At 45.3% G+C, this 11183-nt stretch overlaps 3 protein-coding genes across 3 annotated transcripts; all 3 read right to left on the bottom strand.

Moving 5' to 3' along the window:
- Positions 1560-2705, bottom strand: LOC8085899 (non-classical arabinogalactan protein 31). Its single transcript, XM_002440079.2, has 2 exons — positions 2371-2705; positions 1560-2280 (listed from the first exon to the last, which is right to left on the bottom strand). Exons 1-2 carry the CDS (start codon positions 2639-2641, stop codon positions 1952-1954), a joined length of 600 nt encoding a protein of 199 aa, XP_002440124.1. The 5' UTR covers positions 2642-2705; the 3' UTR covers positions 1560-1951.
- LOC8085898 lies at positions 6495-7483 on the bottom strand. Its single transcript, XM_002440078.2, has one exon. It carries the CDS (start codon positions 7406-7408, stop codon positions 6917-6919), a length of 492 nt encoding a protein of 163 aa, XP_002440123.1. The 5' UTR covers positions 7409-7483; the 3' UTR covers positions 6495-6916.
- On the bottom strand, positions 8084-8536 carry LOC8068973. The gene has a single exon (XM_002440077.1). The coding sequence runs from the start codon at positions 8534-8536 to the stop codon at positions 8084-8086; it is 453 nt and encodes a 150-aa protein (XP_002440122.1).

The raw sequence follows: 11183 nt of genomic DNA, 5'->3' as shown, positions 1-11183 counted from the left end.
ATCTGTTTGCTAGACCTTCACTCTCTGGTTCTTAGCTCCAACTCCTTGGTTCTTTGATGTAGTGATTTTGGTAAGGGTTTGTGGTGGTGGGTGATTTTAGTCAGGGTTGAATATATAAGAGCAATGGATCCTTACCAGAACTTGTACGTTTTTTCTTTTTGGCTAAGGAGAAATATTCTCATAAGAAAATGCTCCAAAGAGCACTAGTAAACGACCCCTTACTTTTTGGATGTCTAGGAGCAATTCTCACGAAGAATCTAAAATTGGGGGTGCTCCAAAAGGATCCATCAGTGGTAGACTGGTAGTACACTCCCTCCTTTGCAAAATATAAATCTTAATTTTCAAGAAGTACATAATTTTTAAGTTTAATTAGATTTAGAAAAATAGTGTCAATATTTATATCTTTAAATAGTCTTATTATTAAAATATATCTATTATATCAATCATAAACAATGGTATTCGCTCAAAAAAATCATAAACAATGGTACCATGCAAACCATATTCTGGTCTATTTGAGGTGTCGATTTCATACGGAGGGACGAGGGCCTTAAAAGGGCCACGACAAGGCCGTCGAGGCACTTACGAAGATGATGGACGCATGTAGGCCACGGCCCATGAACCAGACAACCAGTCGGTCCAGTGTTTTCTTTGGCAGATAAACCTTCTCCATGCCCCACTAAAAAAAAAAAAGATAAACGTTCTCCTGTTCCATAAAAAAAAGGTAAACCTTCTCCTGTTCCACCAAAGCTACCGCGGTAGTTTTTTTTTTTTATTTTTTGGTTCATTTTTTATCTGCTCCACAATGTGTAGGATGGTCTTAGCAAGCCCGGGATAATACGCATTTTCATCTGCTCCACAGCTCAAGGCAGATTTATGTTTTTAATGCAACGTGAAGTGAGATCTGAATCTTTCACTTTTTTACTCCATTTTATGCCATTTTGTCAAATATTTTAGACACTAGAACGATATAGAATAAATTAATCTTAAAAGTAATTTAGAAACCAGATCTTTGTCTACTTGTGTGTATATTATAAGAGAAGCTTTATTTTGAAGTCACGTCGTTCTCTCGAGCTGTTCACGGTTTATGGCTTAATTATTTGGTAGATATTTTCTCTAGACTTTATCAAGTTTTTTTAATGTCATAAGTGTTTTTTTTCTCTCAACTCTCTCTCTCTCTCTCAAGTATCTTCATTGAGAAGCTATTTTACCATTGAGAACGGCAGGACCTTTGAAACCGAATGGAGTATGAAATGGTAAACCGGCTCTTTGACAAAATTGCTGGTTTTCTGATCCTAGGCCTTATCCAAAAGTTTTTGGATTTTGACACTTTAGCACTTTCATTTTTATTTAACAAACATTATCCAATTCTAGAGTAACTATATATGCTTAGAAGTTTCGTCTCATGATTTACAGGCAAACTGTGCAATTAGTTTTTGTTTTATTTAATGCTCTATGCATGTGACACAAGATTTGATGTGATGGCTTGAAAAGTTTTTTTTGGATGAACTAAACAAGGCCTAGAACATAATAAATCTCTCGGTTGTTTGTAACTTCTCCGTTTGCACACAACAAAAAAGACGCCCAAACTCTTTTCGTTCTTTTGTCCAAAAAAAGACAGGATCGTCTAAGAAACGGTTACACATACAAGCAAACTAACCACTTCAGACTCCACAAACAGCAACAGTCAACAGATCAGATACTCCATCCAGCATCGACTAAAACGATGACACGATACGTGACAAACAATCACTACACAACACTTCTCCTTATTTTTGCCTCTGACAAACGTCATCCGGCCTCTCTTGACCAAATTAATTTACGAGCATCCCATGCACGCTGCTCGATCGTGCAGTCGTGCACCAGTGAACACCACCCCGGCCCGATGCGTCCATGTCCATAGCTCACGTACGACGGCGCCGCTCCGATCCCAACCACGTCCAACCATGGGTCATCAATACGGCGGGCACTTGCCGGCGGTGGCCGGCGCGTACATGAGCGCGGTCTTGGGGTGGAAGATGCCGCGCGCGCCCCTGGGCGCCGTGGCCTTCCGGTCCCTCACGAGGGTGAGCCCCAGCTTGGGGTTGGACGGGACGAAGGGCGCGGCGCAGAGCGGCGTCGGCGACGAGCGCAGGTACAGCCTGCAGCTGTGCCGGTCGAACATGTCCACGTCGTACACCATCACGAGGAAGTAGCCGTTCTTGTCCGTGGCCGTGCTCGTCTGGTTCAGCACCCGGAACTTGCTGTCCTCGTCGCCGTAGCACACCAGGCTCGCCGTCGCATCTGCAGATGTACACGTGTTTTATTCACAAGGCTTCAGTTCTGTCATCAGTGAGTAGAAACCAAATGAAATGTAGGTTTTTCGAGACTGACTGGGGAGAGGGGACGCGTCCATGCCGCTGTTGTAGCCCTTGAGCTTGCAGGACTTGCAGTAGATGAGGCCTTGCACGACGATCACGGGCTGGACGACCCGCGGCGGGGGCGGCGAGGAGTGCGATGCAGGGGACGGCGCCGGTGCCGTGGGCTTATACTTAGCCGGCTCGTCGACCGCAGTCGCCGACGCATGAGACGAGAGGGCAGCGGCGGCGAGGAAGATCACCGCTACCATTGCCACCACGGCACCATGGTCCTTCAAGGTGGCCATATCGATCGATCCTTACCGTTGTTGAAATTGGAAAGTAACTGAGTGTGATGTGGCGTTGTACGAACAAGGATGCAGCTAATTTATAGAGAGGGAGAGCTAGGGTTTCTCTCCTGGCCGTTTGCTTTCTCATCAAACAAACTGAACCAGCTAGCTAGAGCGGTCAGACACTCAGACAGATTCCGTTTGAAGTTAATGCAATTTTTGTCTGACATGCATACTCGCAACAGACTGCGTTAATTAGGCTTGTATTTAAAGAAATGTAGGGCAGGGGATTGCAGGTTAATTTCAGAAGCATGTCTTTGACGACTTCTGCAAAATACAGTACATACAGTGAAGGAACAATGACTGCATACCAGAACTATCTATCGCCAGGTCGCCAAAGTCTGCTCCATCCGAGCACCCGGCCTGTTGCTAAATGAGAGACAAAAAGGGTAGCAGACCAGTCTGAAAGATTACTCTCAGCACATCCAGTTGTTACAGTACTGTAGTACCCATCTTAGGCCTTGTTTAGTTCCGAAAACTGAAAAGTTTTCGGAACTGTAGCACTTTCGTTTTTATTTGACAAACATTATCTAATCATAGAGTAACTAGGCTTAAAAGATTCATCTCGTGATTTACAAGTAAACTGTATAATTAGTTTTTATTTTCGTCTATATTTAATATTCCATGCATGTGGCGTAAAATTCGATGTGACGGGGAATCTTGAAAAAATTTTGGTTTTTGGGGTGAAGTAAACAAGGCCTTAGTACATGTAGCACTGGGTTTTGACAAGTGTTTTTTTACCCTGAAATTGAACGGTAGCTGAGGTTGGATCTCTGCGTTTTGGGGGCGCATCGGGGAGTGTGGCTCGGACCTCGGAGATTTGTGCGGAACGGCGACGGTTGTTGTTACTCATCCAGACAGACGACATGGGATTAATTTCTGCAGTGGTATGTGTGCGGCGTCGCCACTACGACAAGCAAGCCGGTCGTCGCCCCTGCCTCTCCCTGGATTTCCGGCCTCGGAAGCGTCCGTCCATGGAATTGTTTTTCCGCGAAGCAATCCATGACATTTTGTTTCCTCTCTTCTCTTCCTGGGGGGATCTCATCTCACTTTTGTTTCAGTTTTCTTCGCGGACCTGCACTGCAGCAGAGGAGCAACGCGAGCGCGGGAAGTGGTATTTTGTTTCAGTTTTCTTCACTTCTGGAAAAGTGGGCTATGCGGGCCCAGCACTCGCAATAAAAGGCCATGCGGCCCACGTAACTCTAACATTGGGCCACGACCTGGGCCTAGCCCACGATGCCGCAGGCCGCGAAGACCTGTGTGAGTGTGACAGCAGCTCGTATGTGTGAGTGTGACACCAGCTCGTACAGTTATGTTTTAAAAAAAGTTTAAAGACTTATATTCAAAAAAGAAGAAAAACTCATGCAGCCGTACGTACGAGTTCATGGCGTGATGACATGTATATATTCTAAATCATATGGAAGCGCATGCGTGACCGGTTGCTATCGGAGCCCTGACCTTTTCCTCCGGGCTCGCGGAAATGCATTTCTTCAATCCATCCATCACCAGTGCCTCTTGTACACGCAAGCTGCCTAGCTTGGCTGCCCAAAACTGCCCAAGACCGAGAGGACCACCAGATTATCAGCCAACCGAAGCAAATTGGAGAGAAGGGATTGCTGGAAAGGAATTGCACGTTTAATATATTGCTGTTGCACGTCAGATGACTACCTCTTCCGTCATGAAATACAACGAATTTTAGGTCATCAGCAATCAAACCATTATAATTAAGATTAACCAAATTTACTGAAAAAAGTTTCAACATCTATCAGATTAAAGAGGTCAAATACAAAAAATAGTTTCACAATATATTTAAAGAAAGTCATTCGATGATATATTTTGTTCCTGTAAATTTAGTCGGGCTTAGAATGACTTAGGGCAGCTAAAAAATCGTCTATACTCCCTCAGGCCTTGTTTAGTTCCCAAAAATTTTGGGTTTAGGGTACTGTAGCATTTTCGTTTTTATTTGGCAAATATTATCTAATCGTGGACAAACTAAACTCAAAAGATACATCTCGCGATTTACAGATAAACTGTGCAATTAGTTTTTGTTTTTGTCTATATTTAATGCTACATGCATGTGTCGCAAGATTCGATGTGAAGAGAAATCTTGAAAAGTTTTTGGTTTTTGAGATAAACTAAACAAAGCTACGGGTTGCGTGCTAGATAAAGTAGTTCTCATTTGACTAAATTTTCAATGAATAATATTTATAATTATGGGTCTAAATTAATTTATTATAAAACTACATTTCGTAATTAATCTAATGATACTTATTTGATATCATAATTATTTATGTTTTTTATTTATAATTGGTCAAACTTGATGCACTAAAACAAGACATTGTGCTAAAATTGCATGTTTTTTTGGACGGATGGAGTATTTCAGAATAGAGGTAGTGCTGTAGATACTCTAAGGCCTTGTTTAGTTCACCCTGAAAACCAAAAAGTTTTCAAGATTCCCTGTCACATCGAATCTTGTGGCACATACATGAAACATTAAATATAGACAAAAACAAAAACTAATTACACAGTTTAGCTGTAAATCACGAGACGAATCTTTTGATCCTAGTTAGTCCATGATTGGATAATATTTGTCACAAACAAACGAAGTGCTACAGTACCGAAAAGTTTTCACTTTTCGGAACTAAACAAAGCCTAAGCAGACAATCATCTGGTGTAATAATTTTTCGTTCAGTACACTTTATCCTATCATTCTGGAACGTCGAAATAGTAGGTTAAACTATTTTGTGGTGACTAGACTATATAAACCATAGCAGGATATAGCGGCATCTCTTCTATTTAACAATCTTTCTATACAAATCATACAAATCCTCAATTAATTATTAACAAAGACACGGATCTAAAAAACTTTATCAAAACAAATACTCAAATACATGTCCACAACTCTAGGAGAACACATTTTGGCTTTTCCTAAGTACATAGCTTTACACAATATGTTTAGGTACGTAATAAAAATTATGTATCTAGATTAGTCAAATTGGAATGGAGCGAGAGAGTACCACACTACTACTGTTTCATACAAACATATCTATATCATTTTTAACTACCCACTTGAAAAGAACACTTGTAATCTTAAATTCAGAACTATTGACCTAATCAAAACAACACCAAAATGTCACTAATTATATAGAATGGAGTAGACAATGTTCCTTAGTTGTGTGAATGGAGTGTAGCTCAACTGGTCAGATTCTTTATGTTGGAACATGTCTATTTGGGTACTCTTGTTTCTCTAAGTTTGTTCTGGATTAGTGTGCATTTGACAAATTTTGCAAATATTAGTTGTAGGTGACATGCCCCTCAATATCGTGTTGCCTATGGTGATTTTGTTAATGACAAGATCGGTCGATATCCGATAACTTTATCAATCACAAAATTTGTTTGTGCATTTTCAAAGGTGTTCAAGTAAGTTGGGTATGTGTGCATACACATATATTTCGGGCAAATTCTTTTATTCGACTAGGGTCTATTATTTAAAAGGACCAACACAATACTATGGAGTCCAGACAATTAAAGGTATAGTTTAGTGTAGCTTCACCTCAAATTAAGACCTATGTTGGATCAACTACGACATCTAGTAACTAGTTGAGTTAAAAATTATTGGATTTGTCGGCAGCTAAAAATTAATCCATCTATTAACTTTGTGTTCGGATGGATTAGAGGTAAAAAAAGTAGCCCTAAACCCTATGCCTTGTCAAAAGAGAATCTAATTCGTATCACTTCGATGTAAGTTAAAATAGAACTAGCAACACAATGGTATACTAAAAAATGATGTTCATGGCTGATCATGGCTACATACAAGCACTAAACCATTTGCAGAGAGTTAAACATATGAGACCTGTCTGTGGGCTATACAACAGAGAAGTAAAAAAATATATATGGGTTGTATAAGCTGTCTGTTTAGTTGCAGACATGTACCTGTACGTCTATGGGTTGTACATGCCCTGATTTTCTCTTCGTCATATGAGTAGCCGAAATGCTAACACAGCTACAGGCCTACAATACACAACATTGATGCTGTACAATAGCAGCTGGCATTTTAATTATTCTTTTCAAACTTCACCACCATTTTCTTAGCTAGCTATGTACATCAATTATTACATGAGCTAGCAAATTATCACACGAATCAAACCGAGTGAACTTGTACGGGTGCTTGCATTGGCTTGCTGCAAATGAACTTGTCGATCCACGCGACGAAACACACATATGGTCTCTTGTTCATTCCTCGATGAAACCGGTCATCTTGAGCACTTGGTTCCTGACATCGCGGAGGTCCCGCCCTTTGAGCGTCCTCCCTTTGCCGGCGCACATGGAGTACGCCGCCGCCGTCCGGCCACGTACCACCAGCCTCCTCCGGGCAACAAGAACGTGCGGCGGCACGATCACCAAACCGTCTGTAGTACTCCCTTTTGCCTCGCCGGAACGATGTCCTTCTTCTTTATCGTCATCGCCGACGTCGGTTTCTTGATCGGGCGTCGTCGTGCTGGTGTAATGCTCCGACGCCCGCCAGGGGCGGCACCGCCGCTTCCGGCGAGAGATCTCGACCGGCGCAGTGGCGGCTGACCGCGGCGGCGCGGCCGCCTTCGGACGAACTGAACAAGGTATAGGCTCCGTCTCGCCGCCGTCGTCAACGACGTCGCCTTGGCTATTGCCACGGTCGTCGGAGCCGCCTGCAGGCCATAAGATTTCAGCTTCTTGGAATTCCTCCATGGTATGATACGATACGATACGATACGATCGATGGCCTCGCCGTCGGGGACGGGCAGAGCCGGACGTCCATGGCTGGCTGAAATATATAGCGGTGTGCTTTGGAAGGAGACGGTGGCGTGTCTTGGCGAGCAAGCACCTCTTTCCTTGTGTGGGAAGACTGCAATGGCAACATGGCATTAGCAGGCACTGTGTTGGGTATACGCGACAAGGAAGGAAAGAAGGGGCCGGCTGGCCGGTTGATTTGGAGTGCGGTGCACCCCCTCTCGTGAGCTGCCACCTGGCACCTGCGGTTACTCCTCTCTACCAGTTTGGTTTTGATGCTCGTGAGGAAAATGTGAATTGTGAAGGAGAGAGATCAAATACCGTGCAGATGATTATTAGCAGCACCACACGTACACTATAAAACTCAGCTTCAAAGAATTGTCACACGGCAAGATAGGTATATACTATACTTATACTATTTATTACTGCTAGTATTTAGAGATGATTAATTGTGTGCCGGAGCCGTCAAGAGAAAGGTAAAAAGAGTCGTCTGGTTCATTTCAATTCAAATAATCCAACACCCAAACCGGTAGTCTCCCATGTACTTATTTCCATTTAATTTGACCGCGAGTACAAATCGAGGTAGTACACGGTACACCACCAATCCACCATGCATGCGCGGCGCGGGGACGTCTATCCTTCAATGAAGCCGGTCATCCGGAGCACGGAGTCGCGGAGGTGGCGCAGGTCGCGCGCCCGCTTGCACGGCGGGCCGACGGACGCCCGCAGCGTCCACGCCGCCGCCTCTGCCTCCTCCGACCGCCGCCAGCCGGCCGACAGCAGCAAGTGCGGCGGAACGATTGCGCTGCCGCCGCTGCCGCTGCCATCGTCGTCCCGGTCACCGCTGTCCCTCGGCCCGTGCCCGTGCCCGTGCCCGTGCCCGTGCCCGTTCCAGCGCCAGGAGCGGGCAGCCTTGGGGCGGCCGGGCACGTCCACGGGCCGAGAGCGCGCTGCGGGCGCGTCATCAAATGGCTGCGCCGCCTGCACCGGCACAGGTGACGGGCTCGGCGGCGGCGGCTCGTGCGTGTGGCAGGTCTCCGGCTCCGGCCACAGCACCTCGAACTCGTCCAGCTCCTCCATTGCCATGCCGGCAGAGATGGCGAATGGGCAGAGGTGGAGAGCACCGAGCGAGTGCGCGAGGAGCCGTACTTATACCGAGAAAATAATTAAACCCACGGACGAGAGTAATTCGTTATTCGTGTCTGAAGCTCGGAATCGCGATGGATTTCGGCGAGAGCGACGGCGACGCTGGCTGGGGGGAACTCCGCACGTCTTGCGAAAGGGACGGCGGCGAGCGGGGTGTGTGTGTGTGGATCCCGTACCCCGTTGGCGCCATATCCCCCGCGGACGCCGGAGCCGGACGCGGCGCCGGGAGAACACGCACGCGTTTCCCCGCCACGCAGGCTACACGCCAACGCGCAACGGTGCTGATGATGCGCACAGCGCACGCCGTGTTGCCGCGTCGGAAAGGAACCCATCAGTTTGCGTAAGCAAAGCACCGTGGCTAAGTCTGAGATACATGCGACCATATCTTCCGGTTAAATCAGGGTGTTTAGTTCACCACCAAAAACTTTTTAAGATTCTTCGTCACATCAAATTTTGGAGCATATGCATGAAACATTAGATATAGGCGAAAATAAAAACTAATTGCACAGTTTGTCTATAAATCACGAGATGAATCTTTTGAGCCTAGTTAGTCTATGATTGGATAATATTTGTCAAATAAAAACAAAAATGTTACAATGCCAAAATCCGAAATTTTTTCGGAACTAAACAAGGCCAGGTGTTTTAGGCGAAATTTGGACCGGGTTTGCTATGAAATTTGCGTATTGCTGCTCATGGTTGATTGCGTGGGGAAGTGGTGGTAATATGGCTTTACCTGGCTCCACACATAGCATGTTTTGGTTTGCTACTTGGGGGGCATATACTAGCCAAGTTGCAGAGGGACGAGCTCAAGACATCTAGGATGTGTTTGGTTATTTGGGCTAGTCTAGGCGGGCTTAAATTTTAGGACACGCTAGTTCAAGTCTAGCTCTAGCAACATAACTTATTGTTGTTTGGTTCACCTGTCTAAGCTAAGTCTGACTAGTAAATCTGTTGTTTGGTTGCCTAGCTAGTAAGCTTGTACAACATCCTGCAAGAGCACGCCAGCATGTCTTCCCATCTTCCTGACGAGCCTCCTCCTCTTCTTCTTAGCAAGCCACCTCTTCTTCTTCCCCCGTGAGCCTCCTCCTCTTCTTCTTAGCAAGCCACCTCTTCTTCTTCCCCCGTGAGCCTCCTCCTCTTCTTCTTAGCAAGCCACCTCTTCTTCTTCCCCCGTGAGCCTCCTCTTCTTCTTCTTGGTGAGTGCTGGCCTCCTCTTTAGCGAGTGGTGGGCTCCTTCGTGAGATCAGGCCGATGGAATCTCCTCCGTGAGATCCGATCGGCCACGGCTGCTCACGTGCTCCTCGATGAGATCTGTGAGCTCCTCCTCGAGATGCGCGCGTGACAGAGGTCTCACGAGATGCGCGCGTGACTGAGATCGTGCTGGCCAAAGCTTGGTGGCCAAGGGAGGTGCCCGGTGGACCGTCCCCTTCCTTGCGCTGGTGGCTGGAGCTGCAGGAAATGGCCAGTGGACCCTCCATGTTCTCGCGCGTGGTCGCCGGAACGAGGCAGGATTGACAGCGACAGATGGAGCTAAGGGATTTGGACGACGCGGAGGTGGCGGCGATGGCCGGAGCTGAGGCCGCTGCTGCCTTCTCTCCCTTTCTAGTCCATTCTGGTGGCGGTGAGGAGCACTGACAGGTGGGCCACATGCTTGTGTCAGCGAGGCCTAGCTAAACGCAGGAATTGAGGATTTCTAGCAATGCAGATTTTCTTCCCCTTTTTGGCTTCCACAAGCCTAACTTTCTAGGCTACCAAGGCAACCAAACAGCTTGAAGCTTACATTATGGAAGCCTGGCTAGGCCCTAAGCCAGACAACCAAACATACTCGTAACAACTTGTTTTTGTTCATCAAATCTAGAGAGGCAGGTTGGGCTGATCATTTTATTTGGTTGACTGCAGTAGAATACGTCATATTAAATTGAAATAAAAAGAGTACTAGTTAATTTTTGTTTTGTTTGAATCGAGTGCATGCTATAACTAATTTTATCATGTTAAGTCCTAATCTATTTTAAAATATATTGATGTACCATAAAACATACTATTTGTTTGTTGATATCATATTTTCCTGCTAATATGTTGCATCGCTCGAACCAAGTTATGAATAAATGTTTCATTTTTTGTTTTCTAGAAGCTATAAACTCGGGGTTTGCTTTTGTATGGCGAGACATTAAGGGCTTGTTTAGTGCTCCCGGCAAGCAGGTCCATATGATCTGATCAGACGTACAAAATCAGACATTTTTTTGAGAAATCTGGAGGAACCGAAGTCCCTACACAAAATCAGACACTTTGGATGGATGTTTGAGTGAGGCAACTTTATCTGTCCTTGAACCAAACACGGCCGAAGCCCTTTGGTTGGCAACTCAATGGCCTGGCCTAGGGGCCATATCTTGAGTTACAGCCTTACAGGGCTCTAAACAACTCTAATAATAACTTATGAGACAACTTTAAGCATATTATTTTACATTTCAATAGAGAAAATGCAGCTCTTGATCAAAAGGCAGTCTTATGCATATATTCTAACATTATGTGAACCGTATAATATGGTGCCAATTTATGTTATGAGACAGTGATAAAAGGTAATATATTA

Source organism: Sorghum bicolor, chromosome 9, assembly GCF_000003195.3.
Source record: "Sorghum bicolor cultivar BTx623 chromosome 9, Sorghum_bicolor_NCBIv3, whole genome shotgun sequence".
Classification (NCBI taxonomy): Eukaryota; Viridiplantae; Streptophyta; class Magnoliopsida; order Poales; family Poaceae; genus Sorghum; species Sorghum bicolor.
Note: the sequence above shows the minus strand (reverse complement) of the source record. Positions and strands in the feature narration are given on the sequence as shown.